The sequence below is a fragment of the Neopsephotus bourkii genome, unplaced genomic scaffold (assembly GCF_033783945.1).
Source record: "Neopsephotus bourkii isolate Nb327-2 ecotype Australia unplaced genomic scaffold, CSIRO-AGI_Nbou_v1 NB_53, whole genome shotgun sequence".
Taxonomy (NCBI): Eukaryota; Metazoa; Chordata; class Aves; order Psittaciformes; family Psittacidae; genus Neopsephotus; species Neopsephotus bourkii.
This window is the reverse complement of record NW_026900570.1, coordinates 9,646,501-9,673,633: the sequence shown is the minus strand read 5'-3', so window position 1 is coordinate 9,673,633 and position 27,133 is coordinate 9,646,501. Positions and strand designations below refer to the sequence as shown.

Here is a 27,133-nt window from a genome sequence, read left to right as displayed (position 1 = left end):
TTTGAGTTTAAAGCCATATTTAAAAGTTTTAATTTCTTTCCCTTCTGGAACCAGCTAGTAAAAATGAGATAAATTTACAAAATTATTTTAGTAGTTGCTGAATCAACATTTTTACTGGACACATTTTTAATTCACTATCTCAGCTTTAAAGGGCCATCTGTCTTGCAGCCGTTGAGGGGATGTAGGCCTGGACTGGAAAGTGGATGCATAGGTAATTACAGAGTTATATACAAACTACTCAGATCTCTGCATAATGGATCCCCTGAAAGAGCTGAAACTATTATAATGATTAGGCTGGTAGTGGAGGCTCTGAGGAGCTCTGCTTCTGCTGCTCCTCCATATGTTGCGTGCAGGATTGCTCGGAGCCACACAGGACTCCCGTCTGTATTAGGGCTGATGCTGAAACATGTCAGAGGGAGGTAGAGAGGATTTTCTTCTAAACTCCATTTTGCACCTGAACTTCTGCAGCAATAAGGCTGCCAATGGTTTTGCACATTTCTCTGAGCATCCCTCCAGCCTCCCCAGGGTGATAAATCTACAGCTGGGAACTTTCTGGTACTAAAATAGCTCTTAAAGCACTTTGAATAATCAAAAAGACCTTCATAGGTTGCAGGGCCCTTTTATTTTTCCCTCTCCCTCTTGTCTAATTTCAGTACTTGCCTTTGTGAAACTCTACCATTTATTCCCATGTCACAGTAAATAAAGGTACGAATCTATCCTGCTGGGTCAATTAACCCCAGTTCTGCACTGTGTCACAGTCTGTACTGGCTGTGATTTCCAGAAAGGAGTATTCTTTTGTCATTCTTTGCCCATGTGCAAAGCATGTTAAGACCGTAAGATAACTGTAACATTTTTCTACACAAAGCTAACTCTGCTTGTTGTAATTTCTGGAGTGCAGTTATGAACTGTAAAATGACATGAGCCAAATACATGACTTGTATTCTAAAGTGGTAGAGAAGACAAAGGACTGACAGTTTTTGTGCTTTCATGTCACTGTGCTCCCTAATGATGGGCAAGCCTTGCGACAAAGTCTCTGAAATTCAGGTCTCAGGCAGTCCTTCAAAGGCTAGGAGAACTGGGAGGATGAGGTTTACCAGGTTCCATGTTATTCCATGCAATAATATGATGCACTTCACTGCCATATCAAATTCCAAAAGAAACAGAAATAATAAGAATAAAAATAACAGGCATTGTTGACGTTCACTTCCTTGAGCATTCATGTGAAATATTTAGATAAGCTTGCTCAGTAAAGTCAACCTAGACAGCTGCCTGATGTAAGAATAAACCTGTTAATGAAACAAATGTGCTGTGCAGCAGCATGTATAAATACTGACTGTATTTTTAAGCAAATACCTGATAAGGAAATAAGCTATGACACAGATGAAAGTTAGAGACAGCAAACGATGAACTGCAATTATTTTCAGAAGTGCTACAGGAATAAATCTGTACTAATCTATATACCAGTTCACATCAACAAGGCATGCTCCTGGGTTTCGCTTACAAAGGAGAGAATAATGAAGAATGTACCTTACTGCAAATGTAAAAGAACGAAGATAAATGTGGAAAGAAAATTCCACCTCAGAGGTCCCCCTCATTCTGATGAAGTAGTGTATACATAGAAGTGTTTTAAATCAATGGAAGTATATTTTCCTTGCATGGGAGAGTTAGTGTTAAATAAACAACTGATATTTCAATCAGTGGAGGCGAGGGGGGTCTCCCAGGCTGCTTTTTGAGGAGGCCTATTCTTACCTCTCTGGCCTTTCTCCAGATCCCTAAATGCTGCAAGATGCAGAGGGGGAATTCTGTACCAGATCAACTGATATTCCTAGGGCCAACTCATCTAGAAGTCTAAGGAATTACTCTGCAAGAGTTATAGGTGCCGAAGGGATGTCTGGGGGACAAGATGGAGATGGGCAGGCAGAGGATAAAGGGAGCAGACCAAACCTGCTCCTTGTGCCAACGTCTGACTTCATTTGTTTACATGTGATACCAGATCTGTGCCCTGCTGAAAAACCCAGCAGTATGCATTGGGACTGGATTAACCATTTATGTCATATTAGGCAGAACACACACTAAGGAGTTCATCCTAGCGTATGGCCTTACATCAGCTGCAGAATGACAGATAATACCCAATCCAGAGTACTATGTCTATTTATGTTAACCCCCTGTTAACCTTTCTGGAACAAATTTGAACTGGCAGAGTGTGTTTATACATAAGTACTGCTTTTTTGTTTTATGGCTGCAAAGTTTTGATCTGATACTAGGATTCTTAAAGTTGGATTTATGGTTTTGTCCAACTCCAGCCATAATACGGACTGAGGAGCTTGTGTTATTAGCAAACATGCTTTGCTTTCTGGGCAAGCTGAAGGTCTCGTTCAGTGTTACAGGATGAGAGAAAAATTGTGCCACCCAGAAACTGTCATCCAGCTTGGTGGGAGTGTAAAGGTTTGTGTTATATGCATTGGAAGAAACATTTTGATAGAAAACATACAGATTCTGCAGTAAAAGTACCCAGAAGGTGTTGCTCCTTGTGGGTTTGAAAACCCACACTATTATGAGGATTGATGATGGCACGGGTTCCCAGTGACCCTGGTAATAGGCAATCAGTCTCCCTTCAAAACCACACACACGTGGGTCACAAGTGTCTGTAGCTGACAGCACCTATCCAGCCAGGCACTCCTCCTGAGCTCCCCCTGGCTCCTGCGGTGCCCTGGAGGGCTGCTGGCCATGACCCAGTGGCGCATCCCAAGTTGCAAGGCTTGTCATACACAGTAGCCCATGGCTCAGTGGCTTCAGAAATAGGATGCAAAAAAAGTTCCCTAAATATAAAGATTTCACGTTACTTTTTTTTTCAGATAACTGTAAACGTAACTGCTGTTCTTAAATGCAAACTTTAAATCTACTCTGTAAAAATACAATTACTGCTGCCATGGCAGAAATCAGTCATCCCTTTTGAAGGAATGCCTTGAAAATGCAATCATAAAATCCCTGCACATTATGGATTTCATTAACATTGTACTCCCCTAGGATTCCCAATTGCACAATAACAGGAGTTCTTTAAATTTTAAATACCACAGACAAGAACAGTTTCACTAAAACCAGATGTGAAACCCTTGAACAGGCCTTCTTACTGGTTCTAAGTACTGAAACTGGCTGGTAACTGATACCTATTAACATGTTTGTTGTTCAGATTACAGAAATGGAAACACTATACTATTTTTCCTGTGAAAGGATATGTTAATGAGGGACAATGACTTACATTGCAATGGCAGTTCCCTGCTGTTGATTAAATTAAAGGGCTGGTTTTATTTTTTATTTTAAATTATGCTATTTCACACTGAAGGGCAGTCGAGTGTGTGAAACACGAGTGTAATAAACAAGTAGGTTGAGAAGCTAATAACATCCCATATGACAATATACTAACTTCATGCTTATTTTGGCAACCCTTGCCTCATGCATATCTTTATTCCATTCATATTAGAAAATCCACAAACCTTATTAATGGGTTTTTAAAGAAGAAATTCAATCTGGAGTGACTCTGTTATCCTCTGTTTGAGGATAAAAATAAAATGGAGAAAGAACTGTGCAGACTTACGGTGTGACTGTGCTATGGATATTTTGAATATAAGCTTTAACATTTCAACGACTAAGGAGAGGAACGGAAAGACAGCTTTCACTTAGCAGAGCCAGGTGAAAGCAGGCATCCTTTCAGATGAAGTCAGGAGTTAGTACCCTGTCAAACAGAAAGGAGCAACCTTGTTTTGCCACCAAAGAATGGGTTTCATGTCCACAGATGGAACTCATGTAAATCCATTATTAACAACAACAAGCCAACACTATTTTCCTAAGTATTTTTAGTGAAATAGACCAAAAAACACCAACACCTCTAAGGAGACAATCATATTGCACGCCCTCTAGGCGTCATTTATCGATACTGATCTCCCTTTGCTGATATGTAACTGAGGTTTTCTGTTTCTTTTGTCTTAGCAAAAACATTAACCTTGAAGGCAAGGGTAAAAGGAAAGGAGAACTATAATATTTCTCCTGTTCAAAAAATTGGTACACAAAGGAAATTAACATTTGGAGCTGAATTTTTAAGCTGTTTTTCCCATGTATGATTGTACATATCTCATATATATGCCCTAGTTGCATATGCATATTAGCAGTTTGAAGGCAGACATCGCTACTTAACAAGCTGCAGTGTGTGTGCAGGTTTGGAAACCTGCAATTGTGAAGAAATTAATGAATACTGATACACGCAAAATCTCTGTCTCTGAGACAAGGGCATGTAGGCAGAAATTTTCACTTCAGAAGTTCCAAGTTCAGCATTGCTGTACCCTCCAGCCTATTTTTTGATGTTGAATGTGTTCTAGAGTTCTTGAGTTCTTGCACTGTGCAGCAAAAATCCATTTATGCTGTACTGCACAAAAGCAAATACTTCACGTAAATAGTTAATTTACAACAGCATACAGAACAAAACAGAGCAAAGTGACCCCAGTCCTTCCTATACAAAAACCTTCCTCCTATAAAATACTATAATTATTTTTTTTCTTACAGGTTATTTAAGAGTGTTTTATCAGTTACCTATCCTTGGCTGTTTGTCTGTAAGCTCTCATGGAGATGAACATCTGTTCCTGGGGATAATTGTACAGAGGAAATATGGGATTTCAATATTTCATCTAAATACAAGCTTTCAACGTGCTTACTGCCAACGGCATCAAGACTTTGTAGAAGATGGGTGCCTGGTGGTCTGAAAAGGTTAGCACCCTTCTCAAAGATCACCAAGTAAAGTTAACAGGAAAGCTTTTAGAACACATTTGGAAGTTTTACTTAGTAATGTCAGTATCGAATTAAGCCATAATAAATAAGAATTAATATCCTCCTGACACAAATGGAACCAAAGATGAGATAAACTGTTGTACCCTCTGAAAAGACAAGGTGGTATACTCAATCTCTGAAATAGCTTGGCTGCTTCTGTTACAGAGGCTGAGCAGTAGAAATGATTAACAGCTCTTCTGTTAATACCTATTCAGTGCAATGAATCTTCAGGCAAGACTTTGCAGGCTCAGTCATGCAAACAAGACCTAGCTCTGCAGAGAAGGTTGTTACAGCCTAGTTGTTTTGCCATAAAATCTGCCTTGGGGGTGCCAGTCCCTCCATATGGGCCATGGGCAATGGAGGAGATGCCTTGGGGCTAGACTGCTCAGGGAAACAGTTCATGCTTCCTTTTCAAAGCCAGGGGCTGGGTGAAATAAGTGAGAGCTGTGGCATGAGAGTATAGCATATGAACAACCACCAGCTTCTTGGCTGATGTGGTATCTGGAAGCAGCATAAAGCTGCTAAAAATTATGCTCAGTGTTTTTTTCAGCCCCTGAGCACCCTGGTTTATGGCAGAAGGCTAAGGAGACTGAGAAACTCACAGGTAGGAGGCCCGAAGTACCCTGAGCTGTGTTAAGCATAAACCCCAGAGCAGCTTGGATTCTCTTGTGTGTTTGTTATTAAAAAAAGTTACTGGTTAAAAAAAGTCCTTTGAAACTTTTTCTCAGAGAGATCTAGTTCTAAGTGAAAGGCTTAAGCTATATATATATGTACATAGTCATCATAAATTAATAAAGTTAATAAGCACAGAAAAAATGAATGAGGTTTGAGTAGCTCTCTTGTTTTGATTATCGAGTCATAATGCATAAATGACAGCAGAAAAGAAGGAAATAAAGAAAAAGTGGCGGGTGGCCCTCTGACCAGATGAAACATGTGGAATTTGATTCTGATGCATTCCACCCTTTTTCCATGGATTGCAAATGGCAATGATTAATAACAAGCTTTATACCTACATAAGGCTGCAGAGATTTTTACATTTATTCCGAAGTAAATAAAAGGATCAATAGAATGTTTTCTTGCCACTCTGAAGTCTGATTAGCAATTACCAAGTTGCCAAGAGCTCAGGATGTGTAGGGACCCCTAAGCAGGACACCTGAGAGTCCCATTGTGTGCCAAGGATCAGAAATGAAAGATTTCCCCTCTTTTTTGCCTTTGCTAAATACTACTCAACATGTTTTTAAGTTTTCTTGCCGACAGCAAACCTCACAGGAAACACCAATGTGAATGTTTGTAAGGACGGCTAATAAGGCATTGTTTTTACATGTCAGTTAGTAATTTCCTATAGAAAACAACAGAAGCAGGAGGAATGTTTCAAGCACATGAACAAGTTTTCAATATCAGGAATATTGATCTAATATGCTCAAGTGTTTCTCTTAGCTTTTGCCAACAGAAATAGAATCTAGGTTACAACTAAGAATGTAAGTCAAGCTATAACTGAGACAAATCAATGCTTTTTTCCACCTAATGATATTAATACTTGCTTGATGGTATATGTTATTTGTATATAGTAATTCATATGAATAAACTTAACCTGGTCATGTGCCAGTAAGCCATGGACCTAATAACAAATAGCAAACAATAAGCCCAAGTAGATTGACTGAACTTAAGGAGTCTCTTTGTGGCAACAAATGTTTGCATGATTTCTCCTGTATTAACAGAGCAAAGTTGAGGCAGCCAATGTTGCTAATGAATGTTGTGCTTCAGGATGTGGAAGAATAGGCACAAGACAGAAACCATTGAACTCTTTTGATGTGTAACATATTCTAGAAGGGACATAGGTCTTCTGAGGTGAAATCTGAGCGCATGAAAGCACCGTGCTGTATTAATGCTTAACTGTAATCAGCTAGAGACATAGCACATGCTCAGTTTACTGGGACATTCCACTTTAAGTGCATGTTAAACTAATATTGACTTTTCCACTAAACCAAAATCTCTGTTATTTGTGCCCAGAAGACTGAAAAAACAAAAGACGTGGGAAGCAGAAGAATTAATCTTCCTGACCTTTTCTTTTTTTCATACCTTTGAGAGTTAGTCTTTTTTTGTGTGTCTAATAGGGAATGTGAGCTATTCACTTGCAGTGATTCTCAGATTATGTGGAAGTCCTTTACTTTGTTATTTTTGTCTTTTCTTTTGCATTCCCCACAGAGTATTATTAATACTATTTAAAAAAAGTTATCTGTTTACCTGTATCCATTCTCTGATAGAATCTTCCCCTGGAGTCCATCCATTCTCAGGGTAATTTAGCCGGGACCTTTCTGAAGACCAGATAGCGCTATACTGGGAGGAGACAGTGATTTGATCAGAGTGAATTTCTCCCGACTCCATTCCTAGTGGTTCCATGCACTGGAAATCTGATGAAAAATAAATTACCATTATTATTATGGTCAGCTTTTTGATTTAGGCTTTGAATAATGAGAACATTTTCTTGCTTTGAATATTAATATCTAAAGAATTTATTTTTATGTGACTCTGAATTCTTTAGCAACTTTGAGTGAGGCAATATGGGCTTATGGTGTCATTCTTAATACTGTCATTCAAGTTGCCATGGTAATTCCTGCAATAATAATGCTATACAAATATTTTTAGCCCAGCATTGTAGCCATTTCAATATAGGACTATAGAATTCTCATTTTTAGGGTGGCAGAGGCACTTCTGTGGGTTCATAATACAAAACAATGTATGTTCAACTCATAATTATGCACAAAGGCAGGAAAGACAAACCAGGAGACTGTATAAAATAATTTAATTTTAAAACTATTTACACCTGTAGAAAAAATACAAAATCTTTTAAAAATATTATAAAAATTTTAGCAATTCTCTTTGGATCCTGGACACTGGAAAGAAACAGATCAGTAAAATTTGAATCCAGGCCAGAAGATGAATGACATAAGGGAATTAACAAGTCTTCTGTAATGCTAATTGTCTCCATCCAATCTTTTTGTTGATACAAAAATTATGCAGACAATTCAGAATCAATTGACATCCTAGTCACTATAGTCAATTCAAAGGCTGGTAGGGCATGGAGACTAAATTCTTCTTTAAGTCTTCAAAAAGAAAGGCTTCAACCTTGCACTGGCCTGAAGAGCAGAGGCCAGTGGCTTTAGATGGACTCTGACACTCAGCTGTTCATGAACCCTCCTGTCAGAAGTTTACCAACCCCACTGCAAAGGCAGGAGAAAATAACAAGTGCCTACACTTCTTTTTAGTGACTTCATAATATATGAATGTAATCCATTCCTTCATTAGCAGTTCAAGGTAAAATACCAGTGTGTGAAGTGGGGTACACACTCCTTTTTATCACATCTTTTCTGAAGGTGATGCATCTCTAACAGAGGGATGAGTGCTGAGCTGAAGGTTTCAAAATCTCTGAGCTGGAAAAATGAGCTTTTAATAAGGAAAATGCTGAATTTTCAATGAAAATTAAAATATTCTGAAAAATTTTTTTAAATATTTTATGTGGGATCCAAAAACTTCTATTCAGAAACACTATCAGGGTACTTTATATGAATAGTAGTTAGGGTGCCCCATAACTGAATTATTAAACTTGCTGTCAAACTGCATTTCCTATGTTGTACCACCCTTTCCCACATTTCTGTGCTGCTTCAATGTATTATGGGCCTTGGGTAAAGTACTGAAGCTGAATTATGTAAGGGCAAGACTCAAAATAAATTAACTTCTGCTTGGGATCAGGAGAGCTATAAGCTACTACAAAGAATGCAAGACATGGTAACTGGGAGCCATATTAAAATATCTTAAAAGTAGGTGTCTAGTTTTATTCTAGACATGTGTAGTTTCATTGTAGTCCACTGAGAGGGACAAGTACCTCCTGGGGACACCTCACATCTCTGTGACAAGTAGGCTGAGTTGTCCTTTGGAGGTGATCCTCTCTGTATTGACAACACAAAGAGCAAATGTGGCTGAAATTGGAAGGAATCATTCCTCTGTATAAGTCTGTGTCATAGAAATTGTTTCCTCTTGTCATCCAAAAGGGTTTTCACGCACACTAACTTCTCATGTTCTGTTGTACAGTGTTTAAGAGCTGAAGGCATCCCAGCATAGCAGATGTTAATTCTAGCTCCAGTGTGGTGTTCCTTCTACAGCTCAGAAAGGATGACTGTGGCGGACCAAGTGGTCTGTACTAGGAAGGGTAGGAGCATCCACTATATAGGGAGAAGCCAAACTAGCTGGAGGTATAGTCTGAGGGAGATGGAGGATGGAGGATGCTTCACATCAGCAGAGGCAGGGTATTTCCTGTTCCCTCTTCCTGGCTATGTGTGTATGGGAAAGCTATTAAGGAGGCAGAGGTGCAGAGTAATAGTGATGATAATTTCAGTTTACTGATTTTTCTTTTGTTCCTTCTTTGACTAAACAAGTACATCCAATCCGGGTGGATCTGCTCAAAACTCAGTAAGTTGGAGAAAAGAGCTAGAGTCTGATTTAAAGCGTGTACTTTATCATCAAGCAAAGCAAGGAAATATGCAAGGACATGGTTTAACACAGCCCATTATTTTCCTGCGTCTCCCTCACTTCATTTCATTCTCTGTCCAAAAGGTAAGCATGAAAATAGGGCAACTGGGAAAAAAAAAATATGAGACAGAACAAAGCTTAGATAGCTTATGAAATGGTTTAACAAGAGCACATATATTAAAAGGGTTCTGTTTATTCAAGAAATCAATCATCAAAGCTTATTCTATGTAATAAAAGAAGGCTTTGGACAGTGCGCTCATTGTTCATGTTTCATTGTTTTAATGTGAGTGTTCAATTGCTCTGCATTCCTGTGTTTCCTTGGTCAGCACAGTTTGTCACAATAATTATCCTGACTTCCTGGCAATACTGTGGTATAAAATTGAGGAATTCTGCTTCTTGCACTGCTTTTCAAAGGGCTGCTGTTCTTAAAAAGAAAAAAAAAAAAAGAAAAAAGAAAAAACAGAAGCAAATCTTCCCCACCATCATTTATTTAAGGTCTCTTTAAAGTTTTATGCAACACCTGGAGTGCAAGAAGACATAGCAAAGAATATTTTCCAAGAAACTCTGTGGGATAGATAAATACTGACCTTCTGATACACTGCTCTGTGACACGCTGTAGTTTGCTGAAAATCCTTCTTTTGCTATTGCACTGTCAGTGTAAAATACCATTGAAAGAATCCCTGTTGAAGACCGGACACGTCCTGGGTTGTTTTGCCCACAATAACGCCCTATGTGCGGGCCAACTGCAAAAAGACAGGATATAATAGTAAACTACCAGTTCTGGTACAACAATAGATGCTACTGCAATAACCTCCTAAAGAGAGCCCCTCAGCAGGAAATAGTGAACCTCTGCAACAGTTCAAAATCACAATTTCATCGATAACTTAGCAGTGAACAACAAATTGCTTAGCCTATCATAGTAATTGCTTACCCTACCCTTCTAAAATGTTCCAGATAGCACTTCGTAAACCTCTGAAAATATAAAGAACTAGGATTTCAAAAAGGATCCTTTAAAGTATACAGAAAGGGCAACGATGCACAAAATTACATTTTCCAAAGTGTGATTGAAGCACCTATTTATGACAAGGACATCTGAATGGCCTGATTTTCCCACCGTTTTACAACATGCTCTGGGAATAGGATTTCAAACAGCACTTTTCAGGTTTTTATGCTCAGTACTGCAGATAATCTGTTAATTTTATAGTGAATTTAGAAAAACACTTTTGCACTCATATTGAGGATATAACTAATAACTCGTTATCCCCTCCTATTTAGGCTTTCAGCACACCCATATAGATCTTTTGCCCATATGTTCAATATTAAAGAATACTGTAAATAATTCAAGAGAAAAATCTTAATCCTTTCAAAAGATCAAGGATTGCTTAAGTATATCTCCATGTTACAGCACACACGCGTATATACACACATGCATGATCTCTCTCAGTGCTAATAATGCAAGAATCAGTTCCTGATATTTTTCTGGATTTCCTGTGCAGTGAGATAATCTTTTTCCTTAATCAAGCTACTCAGTTCACTAGTGACATATGTGGCCTTCAAGCACTTGAGCATTCCCTACAGATAGGTCCCTAGGCTGTTGAACAGTGGTACATCTGTGCTTGCAAACAATATAAAAGATAACGATAAAACTCATCCATGGAGTCAATCATGAAAATAACCGTAAGATATCATTCTAATGCTTACACCATTGGCTTTCCAGGCTTAAATTAACACCTTGTCTTTTCTCTAGGAAGTCCATTTCTCTTTCATTTTAAAATGTAAATAATTTATATTTCTTAAATATTCTCCATTCAAATAAAATCCTCAGCTAGCATAATTTTGTAGTAATTTACTGACATTTTTCAGCAACTAAAACAGTTCCAGCTTGGAATAACTTTATTATGTAAGCTACACATTTCTGTAAAGCCCTAGAGCTGCCAGAAAGAAGGAACTCAGATGTTATAGCTCTTGCTGACAGTATGTGCTTTTCTATCCCTATTCTGGCCATAGTTAAGTCTTCACTTGCCTTGGCAATCCCATGGCATTTAGAATACCTGACAGTTCAGCCCTTTTTCACGAGGCTTGGTCAGTGCACTATTGACAGAATGAAACACACCACAGAGGATATGACTTGACTTCTTCCTTGTCTTAGAAGTCATTAAAGTTTTACAGTTTTGTCATTTAGAGTAAGTTGTTTTAGACTGTTGCCAATAGTGGCTTCTTAGAAACACAAAATACTGCCCCTACTCCAATTGCTGCATTTTTCTTTTTTCTTTTGCCCTTTCTGTGTGCAAACAACTCTGATCTTGCTTATTCCTGCGATAGCTTTCAATATTATAGCTTCCAAAGTTTCTCTGAACTGCAAGAAAATAAGGAGGATAAGGCCACCATATTATGGCATCCTGAGCCTCCCTCCTCCCATTTCCTGTAGGGAAGCCTCTTTGAAATGAAACAGTAGAGAACTTTGTTTAAAGCAGATAGGCTTTAAGATCCACCATGAATCACTGGTTTATAATTTTTAAGACATATTTATTGATTCTGCATTTCAGTCTGCAGATTGGCCCTGCTATCACAGTACTATTCCCTTTGCTAGCTATTAATACAAAAGCAAAAATCTTCTAGAATATGACACAAAGTGCTATTGAATTTTTTTTGCACATGTAAACCTTAGCCTACTGAGCTAATACAATATTGATCTGAGCAGAAACAAATGAAATAGAGATTCTTATTCTTCTTACACACAGTTCTTTTTTCCATTCAAGTCTTGAAAACAGTTGAATGCCAATAAATTATCAAATGTTTTGGGTATCACCACATCAAATAAACGCTATGTGGGGAACACCATCTGAGCAATCATTTTGGGGATTAGACAGCTGTCCTGTTAGGTAGATTATGCCACTGCTTTATTTTATTTTTTTTTTTAATACATTTTCTACAGTCCCAAATGGGAATTTTAGGGCACATGGTGCTGAAAAGTCATTGGGCCAGAAAGCTCTTTGCAGACTCTATCTGTAGCCTCTACCTGTAGGCCATCATCTTTGTCAGGAAAAGTCAGGAAGGCTTACTTGAAATGACAGTCCCTTGGAGATGTCCTCACCCAAGGGTGCTTCTAAGTTACCCTTAGAACAATGACATTTTGGCTAGCCAGCTACTTCATTTGACTGGCCATGCTGTAGATGTTTCTGGGACGTTGGCTCCTCTTTCCACTAGCATAATATGATATAGTTGAAAACTGAGTAATTTTCAGGTTGAAAGATAGAGGCACAACAAAGAAACCTGTTTTGAAAGGTTTTCCCAAAATGAAGAATCTAGTTCCAGAACTTGAATGAACCCTTCGTTATTTTTAACATGTATGTTTGATGGTTTACAGAACTGAGTTTGGAACATATAGAATATGGCTGGTGGTTTAAGATTAAACAGAAACCTTATCCTTACTAACGCCTTTCTACTGTACAAAGATTATACATACCAGGAAATTTTGAGACTCATTGAAATACACATTTGCTTATCTAGCTGCTATCTTAGCTTTTAGAATTCAGTGAAAAAGACCCAAACCAACAAAATACAAGAAAGAAAAATGGCAATCAGACTTCTAAAAAGGAATGTTACGTTAACTAGCCATTTTACTGATTTTTAAAGCTGGCCTTTAAAAGTATGCTGGTGTGCTGTGGACAGCATTTTCACAGCAGTATGACTGTTATTGACAAAACATTTGAACACAATTTAGAAAGCTAAAGAGAAAGCTGAAAAATGAATCCCATCATCACAGTCCAGTAGTCACCTACACTGAGACTGTGTGCACTCTTGTATCTTAATAGCTTCTCACAAGAGTGCAAAAAGCAGCCACAATGGAGGAGAAACGCACTTAGACTGATAGCAACCTTCATTTGCACTGATGTTAATGGCTGAAGTAAAGTGTTCTGTTGTGCTCTGTAATTCAGTGGAAGCTCTTGTGGTATTGACTGAAGCAGCAATGCTTAGCCTGTGGTTCTCAAACCATATGTGAACCTCTTTAAATTACTTTTGAGCCCTAGTAGACAGTCTATAGAGCTTCAAAGAGAGTTGCATGATGAATATGTGCAATTCATCACTTAAGCTAGACCTCATTTTGAGTGGGTTATTTTTCTTCAAAGTCATTAATGGACTGCTCTCAGCTGAGACTGGCTGAGGTATATTTGTGCCTTAGGTAAATATATTTTTGGTGTTTAGTTTACTCATGCAAAATCACATATTTCTGTTCTGTGATCTACCTCACTCTTGTGCTCTAACTCCACTCGTTATGTCCACCAAACCATAGTCCCTTTTCTGTATCATATTTGTAGCGTGCACCTGTAGCTTCCAAATATTTTCCAAAAGGGTTTGTTTCACTTACTGAGGCTGAAGAGCACTCCTGACATACAGTGATGCAGAAACAAAATTCCAGGTTTGAGGCATTCCTAAATGCCTACCATTCCCCTCCTGAACCAGCAAAACACTTAAACCAGTGTTTAACTTCAGACGTGAATGTGTCCTTGGTGAATTCCTTTTAAAGTCAATCTAACTGCTCACATGCTTTAAAGATAAGAGCATGTTTTGCAGAATCAAGACGCAAGTACTCAGCACTTGCCAGAGTCAATCCACTAAAAGGACAACCAGGTAGGCTGAGGACTTCACTACTGTGACAGAACATTTCAGGATTAACATCTTTGTGAATGACTGCTACAGTTGCTGTCAAATTGTCTAACAGAAAATTGTTTTAAATCAGAAAAATGGCAATTACATAAAAGCAAAATGTAAATGGAAACATACTGATTTTGACATATCCTTTTAAACACTGTTGTGGAAATCTGTTTAAGAGAACATTCTGCTCTTTTTTATTTTTTTCCTTTTTTTTTGGGAAAGGAAGGAAAAAAACCCACAAATGTAGAAACCAGCTAATTCATTTCCTGCCTATCTATTCACTGTAGCTGATCAAATCCTACAGTGAAAACATTTTCCACTTATGTTGGGTTTCAAGTGCTCTAACTTAGGTATCTAAAGTTTATGTTTGAGTTAGTGATTCACAGCTCCCAGCACAGTCAATGAGATAAGAACCTCCAGAACACCATTAACTGCACCTTAAATATCTGAGACAGATCAGAGTGGGGTGCTGTTCTCTGCTGAGAACGGAGGGACTGACAATGCCTAGCTCAACCATTGATGCCTGGTTTGCAGAGCTGGGTGAGAGCAACATGTTCAGAGGGCTGTCCAACTAATTCTGCCCTGGTTGCAGCCACAACTATTTTCCATCAAACTGTTTTCTGTGTCCTATTAAAATACTGCCATCATCCTAGCAAATCACAGCTGTATTGCTGTGGAGCAGGGCATTTGAACTGAATGATATACATTTTATCCAAACATTTAAAAACTCATTCTACCTCATGTTTGTATCTGTGTAGTGCAATGGTGGCTTTAACCTCTAGCACAACTGGGCATATGAATAGCAATGCAGTATAACAAAGCAAAATAGCTTCCTACATCACTAAACAGAGCAGGCCAAGGATCACCCTCTGGACTTGCAGCCAGTAGCCAGGGCTGTTCTTGGGACCAAATAATGGTGTGACACATCTCACTCCCAAAGAACTCTTCCATCTGAATATGCCTGTGTCCAAAGTGCCTGTTGGGAATGACCCCTGGCTTTTGCTGTCCTCCAAACTGTCCTTAGGAATTGCTTGAGAAAGTGAAAACTGATACAGGCTAAAACAATGCACGAGAGTATGCCAGCAATTAAGTACATACAACCCTGCCTTGTTTTATTTGGTAGTGTGGGTATAGCTTCAGAATATTTTTTTATGGACCAATGGGAAATGGACAAACTGCTGAAAGACACCGTGGGTGAGCCTCCTTTCATCAAAGGTAACCATACTGTCTAATATTTTCAGAAATTTACTACTTCTATGTGGATGCAAATCAGATTTATTTTGCCTTCTTTTCACCTTCCCCCTCTGCCCTCCCCTGATTATCTAGATACTCTCTGATATCTAGACATTTTTAATTCCTGTCTTCAGTTTATGTCTGGGTCATATCAGTGGTTTCCTGTGTCAGCTTCGCTCTTCAGCTGAAATAGCTCTCCATGTCAGACAGAAGAATTCCCACTCATTCTGTGATGCAGTTATAGAGGAGCAATCACATTCTTTCTGCTTATGTAGTGTTAAGTTAAACAAGAGAGCCTGGCTGCTGGTTAAGGATTGTCCTACATGAAATGATGCAGCAAACATTTCCCAACAACTGCCACAACCTCCAACAGTTAGTAACTAAGGGAACATTTATTTCTAGTCTACAAAGTCAGTTGAATATTTACAAACATGTAAACACTCTTACTGGATGTCAGCATCATTTTGGGTTTAGACAGTTTGTGAGGGAATTGGAAGGCTGGTAATGCCTGTTGTTAACTGCTCTCCAGTATGGCTCAGTCACTATCCTGAACCAGGAAATTACAGCTTTGAAATCCTCTGACACTAAAAAGAATGTACGTCTTTTTGGTAATATTACCCCTAAATTGATTGATTGGATCATCTTTTCACATATCAGATTAAATGGAAGCTCTACAGGAATTCAGCTTGGACAGATTTAGCCTATATACAAATAAACCTATTATTAGATGCTCCAGACATCATTATTGCAATGTTACAATACTGTTTTCCTAACTGAGGCATTAAATACAAAATAGTATTTCAGCTACTGTTATGGCTCTTTCTTCATTGTTTATTGGAATGGATTGAAAAGAGCTGTGATAAACCCATTGAACATAAACCAAAAAGAAAACCAAATATAAGCTAAAAAGCACATACCTATTTACTGCAGCATCAGTAAAAGCTTTAATTAAAATTATATTGGGGATTTATGTAGGAAAACAGGCAAGTTTAACTGTGGTAATAAAATATGTTCCTTAAGTTATATATTTTCATTAAAATGAAATATTAATGTAGGATTACCAATTTGTAGAAACTGCCACTGCTGCTCATAAAAGCAAATATCTATTAATATGGGTTATCATACCAGTGGAAAACTGAAATAGTTGTAATTAGTGCCCAACACAAACAACATAAATCTTCAGTTGTTGAAATTTGCTACCAGTTACAAAATTAAGAAGAAAAAGTCAGCTTCAAGATGCTTCTCTTTATCAGCTTATGCCATAAAGAGAAATGAGTGAAAAAGGCATCACAAAAAATCAGGTATACATCGACTCATAGAATCATAGTGGTTAGGGTTGGAAAGGACCTTAGGATGATCTAGTTCTAAGCCCCCTGCCATGGGCAGGGATGCCTCACACTAGACCATGTCACCCAAGGCTCTGTCCAACCAGGCCTTGAATACTGCCAAGGATGGAACATTCGCCACTTCTCTGGGCAACCTGTTCCAGTGCCTTACCACTCCCACAGTAAAGAGCTTCTTCCTTATATCTAACCTGAACTTCCCCTGTTTAAGTTTAAACCCATTCCGCCTTGCCCTATCACTACAGTCCCTGACGAAGTCTCCCCCTGGCATCCTTGTAGGCCCCCTTTAGATGCTGAATACATAGTTGTTTGCACAATTTGTATTGTTCACACTAAAGGTTAGGCATTAAGCTGGAATAGTCCCTTTTACATTGGAGCCGCAGCCTATGGAGCTGAGGTTCTTGGAGAACTGGTACGTGGCTGGCTGACCTAGAGGGGACATGGACCTTGTGGACCCATTGCTGGGAAAAACATGGCTAGAGAAACCATGCAGCTATTTTGCTCACCAGTCTCAGTGTAAAACAGGGATATGAGATCGGGCAGAGGGTGAAATGGGGGCTCACTGGCGCTATTGTTTTAGCTGATATCCAGCTATGTACTTAGTGTATTTGCACAGGGTCAAGTGTGTTCGACAGCTAAGTGGAAAATTACTGATGTGGCAGAGAAGTAAGCTCCAGAAGGGTACCCAACACACCCACCCTCACACATGTGCCCAGCTAACCAAAGATTATACATTAATCTATTTAAGATAAAACCTTTGCATTTGTTTATACTGCTGGAAGACAGAGCACGATGAGGGAGGAACCCTGCAGTGCCCAATCACTGAAAACGCCAGAACGAATAACTCAGTGGCTGTTTACTGACCTGTGTAATTATTTAGTTACTATGATTTCAATTGTACGGACACCACATTTTCTCTGGCAATGAAATTCTCTGCTTTGACAGCTGGTCTGTAACCCGGACCCTCCACAGCTTGGAGGGTTAGTACCTGAAGTCCAGTTGTCGCAAGTTGGAAATTTCTGGACAACACTCATGTATTAGCTGTGAAAGTTTGGGGACACATTCTGAGGCTTCATATTTAATTTATTTTAGTGTAGAAAGTCCATTACATATTCCCTCTAAAAACAAAGGTTTCCCTCAAGCTAACTGTTCAAAATTTAACATATTTCACTAAAAAAAAAAATTGCTCACACTGTGATATGCTTTACTGAATGAATTTACAGAACATTTTCCCCATTTCTCTTTAATTCAACTCGTTTCACATAAATCAAGCAAGGACCTCTCTACAGTGACATTCAAAAAAATGAGCACATGCCTCCTGCAGCCCATGCAGCATAATGGTTATGCATATCACAGTCCATTTTTCTCTTACCATCAGGGAATCCATCCCAGATTTCCAATCGGTCATAGCGACAGAACGCTCCCCCTGGAGTATTTGAATCAGGTTCTAGCTCAAAGCTTTCAAATTCCAGTACAATCTCTGACATCTTTGGTGCAAAGATAATATAAGTGCATTCAAGGCTATTGGGATATTTTTCAGGGAATCCAGGGGACTTTATCACTCCACTTGATGAAGTAAAGTTTCTGGAACATTCAGGTCCTGTAAGAGAAAAAACAAAATCACCTGGGTTAACACTATGCTACTAAGCAAAGTAGTTAACTGGAGAACAAATTAGGTCGTACTCTCTCTCCAGCAGCAAAGGTGGCTTTTCAAGGAAACACCTCATTTTAATCGCTGCATTAATCATTCAGCCAGGTTGTTCCTATTATTGATAGTCAGATTTTAAAGCCCAATTCATGTATATTGTCTGATCTCCAATTTTCAATTTGTATGGAACAATATGAAAGCTTGTGCCAGCTCTAGAAAAAATTATGACAAATACAAAGTCATGTGGGAACAATGAAAGTGTAAGCTGCAGAAATCTCGACAGAGCCCTAGAGAAATAATTACAGCCCCTTCAAACTCAAATCTTTAAATCTTATAGCTGACAGCCTTTTATTGGTGAAATAGAATTTTTTACAAAAGCAGGTGAGTGAATTCAGTAGAGGGAGTAGTGGTTTCAGATTCCTGGAGCACTGACTCAGTAACTCTGCCAGATGTGACCTATGCCTCCTTGACAAACTAAATGTGGAAGGTAATTCGTACATGTACCAAGGGTGAGTGACTCATTCTGAGTGGTGTTGACACAGGTGCACCACTAAAATGTTGCTGTTAGTGCAGGCATGATAAACTGTGTAATCACACAGGCAGTGTTGCTAGAAGTCACCTAATGTCAATGTTGACATACCAGCTTTCCCTGATGTCCCCACCATTGCATAATGGGATGCTCCAAACAGTGCTTTTGGAGGAGCAGGAAAGCGGCAGTAAAGATGTAAGGGTATAAAAGGTCAGATCGCTGGATTTGCTTTTGAGAATACAGGGGACGAGAACTGGAGTCCTTCTCTTGTTGACAGATTGCATATCTCTTCTGTTTAAGTCCCTCAGGAATCCTCTTTGTGGATCGCACATCTGCAGGTGTGCTCAGAAGTCAGCTGCAGGCACTGTCCACACATCCTCCCACAAGGTCAGCTCAGGTATCCCCTCTGACTTTTGACACTCCAAATTTAATGGATTTAAGTGATTTACAGGATTTGGGGCATTGGTGTATAGCAGCTGAACTGGGGAGTTTGACTAGGATGATTCAGATCATCATAAGTCATTCAGATCATCATCATTCAGATCATCCACAAGTCCACAGGATCTGATGAAATCCATCTGTGGGTCCTGAAGGAGCTGGCAAACGAAGTTGCTAAGCCACTGTCCATCATATTTGAAAAATCATGGCAGTCAGGTGAAGTTCCCGACAACTGGAAAAAGGATAATATAACCCCCATTTTCAAGAAGGGGAAAATGGATGACCCAGGGAATTACAGACCAGTCAGTCTCACCTCTGTGCCTGACAAAATCTTGGAGCAGATTCTCCTGGAAGGCATGCTAAGGCACATGAAAAACAACAAAGTGTTTGGTGACAGCCAGCATGGCTTCACTAAGGGGAAATCCTGCCTGACCAATTTGGTGGCCTTTTATGATGGGGCTACGGAACTGATGGACAGGGGTAGAGCAGTTAATGTCATTTACCTGGATTTGTGCAAAGTGTTCGGCACTGTCCCGCATGACATCCTTGTCTCTAAATTGGAGAGATGTCAACTTGATAGGTGGACCACTCGGTGGATAAAGAACTGGCTGGATGGCCACAAGCAAAGACTTGTGGTCAATGGCTCTGTGGCCAGCTGGAGACCAGTAACGAGTGGTGTCCCTCAGGGATCAGTGTTGGGACCGGTCTTGTTCAACATCTTTGTCGCTGACATGGACAGTGGGATTGAGTGCGCCCTCATCAAGTTTGCCGATGATACCAAGCTGTGTGGTTTGGTTGATGTGCTGAAAGGAAGGAAAGCCATCCAGAGGGACCTTGACACGCTTGTGAGGTGGGCTGATGCCAACCTCATGGAGTTTAACCATGACAAGTGCAAGGTCCTACACCTGGGTCGGAGCAATCCCAGGCACAGCTACAGGCTGGGCAGAGAAGAGATTCAGAACAGCCCTGCAGAGAAGGACTTGAGGGTGTTGGTCGATGAGAAAATGAACATGAGCCGGCAGCGTGTGCTCGCAGCCCAGAAAGCCAACCGTATCCTGGGCTGCATCAAAAGGAGCATGACCAGCAGGTCAAAGGAGGTGATCCTGCACCGCTGCTCTGTTCTTGTGAGACCTCACTTGGAGTATTGTGTACAGTTCTGGTGTCCTCAACATAAAAAGAACATGAAACTCTTGGAACAAGTCCAGAGAAGGGCCACGAGAATGATCAGGGGACTGGAGCACCTCCCATATGAAGATAGGCTGAGAAAGTTGGGGCTGTTCAGGCTGGAGAAGAGAAGGCTGCATGGGGACCTCATAGCAGCTTTCCAGTATCTGAAGGGGGGCTATAGGGATGCTGGGGAAGGACTCTTCATTAGGGACTATACTGATAGGACAAGGGGTAACAGGTTCAAACTTAAACAGGGGAAGTTTAGATTGGATATAAGGAAGGATGTAAGGGTGGTGAGGCACTGTAATGGGTTGCTCAGGGAGGCTGTGAATGCTCCATCCCTGGCAGTGTTCAAGGCCAGGTTGAACAGAGCCTTGGATGGCATGGTTTAGTGTGAGGTGTCCCTGCCCATGGCAGGGGGGTTGGAACTAGATGATCTTAAGGTCCTTTCCAACCCTAACTAGTCTATGATTCTATGATTCAGATGAAGGTCTTTGGACATAAAGTAAAGGAAGGACATAGTCAACGTAGTTTGGTTGCAACAGGCAGGTGTGTGCTGTAGGATGAGTGAGTATGAGGTTCCAGTTTGGATGAGGATGTGCAGAGTCCTTAGAGACCGCAGTCAGGAGCCTTAGAGGATTTCCAATGCTTAACACAGATCGTTGAAGAATAACAGTCTGGCTTGTTGCATATATGAATACTCATTTCACCATAGAAGATGCTTTCCTTGTGAATGTGCCAAACATATTCCCCCCCACAGATTTGGCCACCTCCCAGCTAGATTCAGCATGCAAGAGAGAGGTCTGAATGAATTTACACAGTTTAGGTATTTTTGCCCTTCTCAAGCCACTGACAGGAAATGCTTGAGCTATCACATCAATATTCCAAACACTTCATGGCATATTTTGGAAGATGTGGATATTAATGCTCATGTAACCTGACCCATTCCAATTTGGGAAATTACATTTTGCCTATAATTAAATCACCCCCTTACACATTAGTGAGATATTTCTCTTCTCTCCCTGTCATTCCCTTGTCTCCTTGTCATGTATGGGAGGGTGGTACTCTGGTTGTTTCTCCTCACTCCCACCAGTAGCTGCTGTTCCAGGATAAAATAGCTTTGCTATGCCATTCATAGCATAAAGTGCTCTGTACTCCTTTTGGAATCCAATAAAAGATGCAATATAAAATGTAAGCCAGGATCATTATTGCTTTATTAAATACAGCCAGATCCTGGCTCTGTGAGTGCATGATCACTAGGCTCCTTATACTCACACATGGTATCTCAATACCAGCTTGCCTTATTTTAAACATGTTCATGTCAATCTGGTGCAAGAAACAAAAACTGTTTTCAGAAAAGCTGCCTCACTAAAATGCTCTCTATCAGTTTTGACCCTTTACTGACACTGTGAAGAAGTTCCAGGTATTAAATCAGCACTCAGGCTATGAGGAACAACATGGGACAATCATCACAGAAAACTGGTAGAAAAGCTTCTAGCAGAGACCCGAGAGAATAGATACTTCTGAGGTGAAGAAACTACATGTTTGCATGTGTATGAAATAAAGGAGGAGATAAGAGCTGAAGGAAAGAGAGAGAGGAGGTGATAGAGCAAAGAAAGAGATGACATTGGGGATAATTTAATTTGCCCTCTGAGGTGTCACTAAGCCAGAAAATAATTTGCTTTCTTGGTTGACACTGTCTTTTCTTTCAGTTTACACCCTAAATTTAGTTGACTAAAGTTCATAACGTTGAATGTGAACCATATAGAACCACATCCTAAGATAGGCTGGCTGCCGAAGCCAAAATGGTGAACATTTCAGATAGGCTAAACTTTGGGCAATATAGGTTTCATGGTTTAGTCTGGAACTCAACTTCTTCAGTGTCTTTCTGGCTAAGGAGCTGGATAAGAAGTAAAGACAACTCCTACTCTTATAGCCCATACTTCACTTATTACAGATACTACATATGCTAGTCTCTCCTTACCATTTCTATTGCATGTGATTTTTTAAGCATCAGATTTTGAATTCAGCTTAGGACATATATGGCATAATGCAGGTCTGTTTTTAAACAAAAGCAGAAGCAAAAACAAAAACCAAAACAAAACCCCTAAGGATGCTTCTCACAGAAATAACGGGTGAAAATACACTGTGTGCTGGAATGCAGCTCAGCACCATAGTACCTTAGGATCATTTTAGTACTTCTTGTACCTGGAAAATGATGAGCAAGGTTGTGAATATGCTAAAATGAAGCATATTGGTCTGGTGTGAGCAACTGAGGTTCATCTGCGTAACAGGGTGAGCTGGTCAGCTTTATTTGGTACAGATATTAAAATGTAGATTTGGAATAACATATATGCATTAGCTCAGAAGTTAAAAAGGGCTCTTCCCACTGTAACTACTCTCCTTTGTGTACACACAGCATTTTCACACAATACCTGATGATAACTTTCCTGCATTAATATACAGTTTATGTGGAATGAACTAGAGTTAAAGCTGCTCTGGGAGCCATAATTTTGAGTTTCCTTGCTTCTGTGTGTATAAAATCATATTCATAATGGTATCTTAACATGGTTAATGTGTATCATTGAGAGTTGCAAATGACCACATGATGAAATAAACACAACATTCCTGTCAGAGCTCTGAGTTGAAGCTCTACACTATTAGGAAGCAAATAAAAACTTTTTTTTTTTCCTTGAGAATGTGCTGTTGCTAAAATATATTGTTTCATGGGTCATTCTTTCAATTCTTGTGTTTCAACCTTGTTCGTCATGAAAGATGGTACTTGTATATACAGGCACTGAGAAACTTCAGGAGACAATTTCAAGAGTTTAGCCTCCTAAAGACACCAAAATAAATAAAGATATCTTTTCAGGAAAGCTTGGTGTCATTTGGATGCCGAGTTCTTTCAAAATATGTGACCCTGAAGGTCACCAAAAGAATTTCTGGGAGCCAAGAGTGGATTTACAGACAGGGAAGATGGTGAACAAGAGGTCTGCGGCCCCAATTAGCACTCTGCAGAGCAGCAATAGCATGTAATAGAAAAAGAGACTTCACTACTGTGCTTCCTCATTAACAATATAGCTTCCACCAAGCCTGTGTGCTGAACACAGCTGAAATTTGGCTCTGGTTTAGGTGCACAAAAGGGACTTGAATTGGTTCTGAAAATGGGGCACTGTGTGGAAGTGGCATACATTGGAAACTGGGGATTTTGAGCTGCTAAGCATTGTTGAAGTCAATATTATTATTTTTTTTAATAAAGTTCAGCTTACTGTCTTTTATGTATTATGAGTTTTGGTCCAAACATAGAATGTATGAATTCTTTATCTCCATTCAACTATAGGGAAATGATCTTACTGCCTTTCTAGCTACTGAGTCAGAGTTATCAAAGAGGGACTGCTATAGATCTGGTTAATCCTGGACTGCTTCTCTGGGCTTTCTATGTGCCCCAGACAGCTGGCTGTGTTCACTGGTACTGAACTCCTGGCACAAGCTTCCAGCAGGTCATGTCTGTGAACAGTGCGAGCCCCTTCCCTCCTTTACCTCCCAAACATGATTTGTGAAAGCAACAGTAACATCATCTGCTGCCCATGTGTACTTTGGTCCTTTCTAAGCCCACAGCCATCTCTTGGGAATGCAGAGACTAACCAAAATAAGAGAGGGACTCAGAAGGTTACAGTGCTGTTAGGGCAGTAACATTGTAAATCATACAGTAATTATCACATACACATAAAACAAAACAAAAAAAAAAAAAGGAAAAAAGAAAAAAAAAGAAGAAAATTAATGGTTTTAAGATGGTTGAAACTAACAGCTGATGAAGACCATCATGTTACACGCAGAGGAGTCAATCTTCAGATGGAGTTCATCCATTGGATTCATAATAATTTGCACCCATTGAATATATGCCCAGCCTTGGAATGATAAGGTAATACAATTTTTGCCTTTAAGCATTTTTGTGCATTCCCAGCATTCCAAAGAACTACGGTGATCTTTCTTATGCAAGCAAAAATCACAGGTTACGAGCTATATAACAATGAATTCTCACCTCTTTTGAAAACTTCATAACGGATGGAAAATCCTGCTCCATGTGTCTCATAGTCGGAAACAAATTTAATAAAAAGATATGGGCCTGAAGACACCAAAGGAGGGGGAGCAATTTTTCCACAGTACTTTCCCCATAAGCGTCCTTCAGCATTATCTCCATCAATCACTTCAACATAATCATACCTGGTAGATAAATGGAAGGAAGAAACTTTTAACTTCCAGGAAAGAAGGAGACCTAATTAATTTAGAAACCATAACACAACATAGATAATCAAGAAAAATGTTAGCTTACTTGGAAAATGCATTATGCTGAAAGATGTAAGCAAAATGAAATAATTAAAATGGACTACATTATGTCTGTAGACATCATCTGGCAACATGGAACTATTAGGAAGAATAGTGTCCATTATGCTTGCAGACAATGTCAGCTAAAGTAACCAATTAGCAAAAAAAAAAAGAGAGGAAATCTCATGAGCACAATTCTGTATTACTAAATTGTGTTCCTTTGTCTGTGTAGTGTTGTTATCAATACATAATGCATAGCATTCTTTTCAAACTGTGAAGTTCTGTTATGAATTCAAAAATGTCTTTTTGGCTGGAGCTCTTTATGAACAATACTTTGATTTCCATATGCTGTCCTCCAAACATATGTTCACAGAATAATAAATAAATCCCTAAACATTAGATTTAGTTCAAAACTCCACCATATTTCAGAGCAGCGGTAGAAAAATCTGTTATTTTCCTTGTTAACTGGACAAATAGTTTAGAGTAAGTCACAAAATCCACATGCCTGTCACAGCACTTAGCTTTTCTCAGACAAAACTTGTTGCATTACAAATCATCTTTGCTTAGGTATTTGAATGAAGAAGTGCATGTTATAATACTCGTACAGCATGTGATTACTGAAAAGGCTGGGCTAAATTCTCCCCTAGGTAGTTGCTTCGTTCCTAAGGACTTCATAAGGAAAACCATGTAATATTGCAGTAATGATTGGTAGTGAAAGTTTGTCTGGGAGCAACATTCACATTAAGCTTCCTCAGCCCTGTCACAAACATGTAGGGCCTGCTCTGATGGGTTTGGTTTAAGAGGGCTGAGGTGAGCCCAGCAGCTTGGTGTACTGAGCCAGCTGGGAGAATAGACATCAGAATGAAGTCATGTAGAGGCAGAAGCTGCATTTCGTTTCAGATAATTTCACTCAGTTCCAGACAGGAGGGAGAAGGAAACACAACCTGTAGAATCAGTTTAATCTTCTAAAAAGTGGTGGCTTTTGCACTCTGGGTTGTGCTCTGGGCCTCTTTGGACTGCAGTGAAAGACTTTTCTCTGCCCCTGTGTCTTTGTGTCTCAGCCGTGTAGCAATTTTATTTAACAAGTTGCTGTTAGCCAGACAATCTCATTTACTTTTCATTATCCTTCTATGACTGACATTAAAATGCTGCCATTAATTTGTTTAGACCTTTAATCTACTGTTATGCTCACTGAAATGTTCTGAGAATATTAATATACGAGGAAGAGCTAAAAATGACAGGACAATAAAGTGTGTCTGACATTTTTAAAGAGATCAAAGGAAAAAAATGTCTTCATGATGACCAATGTCATTTTTAACAACTCTGCTCCAAACCATTCAGGGCACATTACTTATGTTTACATGAAATCCCGTGAGACAACTGCAAAGATGATATCACTAGTTAAAGTAGATGGCTTAAGGCTCCTTAAATTAAAAATGACATTACCTCATCAGTTAAAATTGTGTGCCAGCTTTGGTGTATATCAAGTAGAAAATAAAGCTGACACTGATGGAACTGTAAGCATTAACATATGTGAAATATTGTGTTAACTGTATTTCCTCTTATGCATTTGATTTTTCTAGTAGCAATTGCTCAGCTAGTTAGCTTCACTGTCCCATTCCAGATTGGTGGAAATATAAAGCAGAAATGTGCATTTCTGAGATATCTTACAGATATTTTTAAGTAGCCTTCATTTAAAAAACCTAGACCTTTTTCTGTAGTTTCTTTATGATATATGTAAAACAGGATTTGATATTTAGGAAAAGAGCTGTGAAAAGACCTCAGAATTAGGGTTTGCTTTTTTCTTTGCTTCAGAAATATCCTTAAGAATACTGGTTTTAGGTTCCCTGCAAAACCTATTGGAAGTACTCAGGGATGCAGGCTGCTAGTCTTTACACTTTAGAAAAAAATGTATGTTGAGTAGTTTTAACAAGACAACCTTTCTCCAAGTAATTAACTGCCCATTAAAGAGGAAGAGTAACCACATAAAACCACAGTGTCTGAGTGACAGCCTTTGCTCTTCTACCCATGACGACATTATTTCACTAGCGTTGCAGGCACCATTAATTGCTCAAGCCTCTACAGTAGATACATTTTAAAATGAATATGAAGAAGACACATATTTCTGAAATATTAAATTATATGAAAAATTGTAACTAAAAATGAAAAGCAAATTTTTACATGCTCATATGCTTCATGTATAGAGAAGAAAAAATACCCCAAAAGATTTAAATTTGCTATTTTTATCCTGGTATACCTTAAAAATAAACAATCTTCTGTAGTCTTACTAAGCATTCTGTATACATCCAAACCCACAAATTAACCTGCAAGTACCAATTTTGCTATTATACCAAGTAAATTCAGCAAAACCTATTCAAATTAAATTCTATCATTCTCCTAGGTTTCCTTCTTCATAGCAATAGCCTGCCCAAACCTTTCCATTGTCTC

At 39.2% G+C, this 27,133-nt stretch overlaps 1 protein-coding gene across 4 annotated transcripts in view; it reads right to left on the bottom strand.

Moving 5' to 3' along the window:
- The window catches only part of NRP1 (neuropilin 1), a 116,905-nt gene that overhangs the window by 45,165 nt on the left and 44,607 nt on the right, over positions 1–27,133 (bottom strand). For all 4 annotated transcript variants that reach the window (XM_061350219.1, XM_061350229.1, XM_061350238.1 and 1 more), the window contains exons 4-7: positions 24,402–24,583; positions 17,950–18,177; positions 9,933–10,088; positions 7,063–7,229 (exon numbers count right to left, since the gene is read on the bottom strand). In XM_061350219.1, the coding sequence (XP_061206203.1) occupies positions 7,063–7,229; positions 9,933–10,088; positions 17,950–18,177; positions 24,402–24,583 (733 nt within the window). The remainder of the gene's footprint in view (positions 1–7,062; positions 7,230–9,932; positions 10,089–17,949; positions 18,178–24,401; positions 24,584–27,133) is intronic.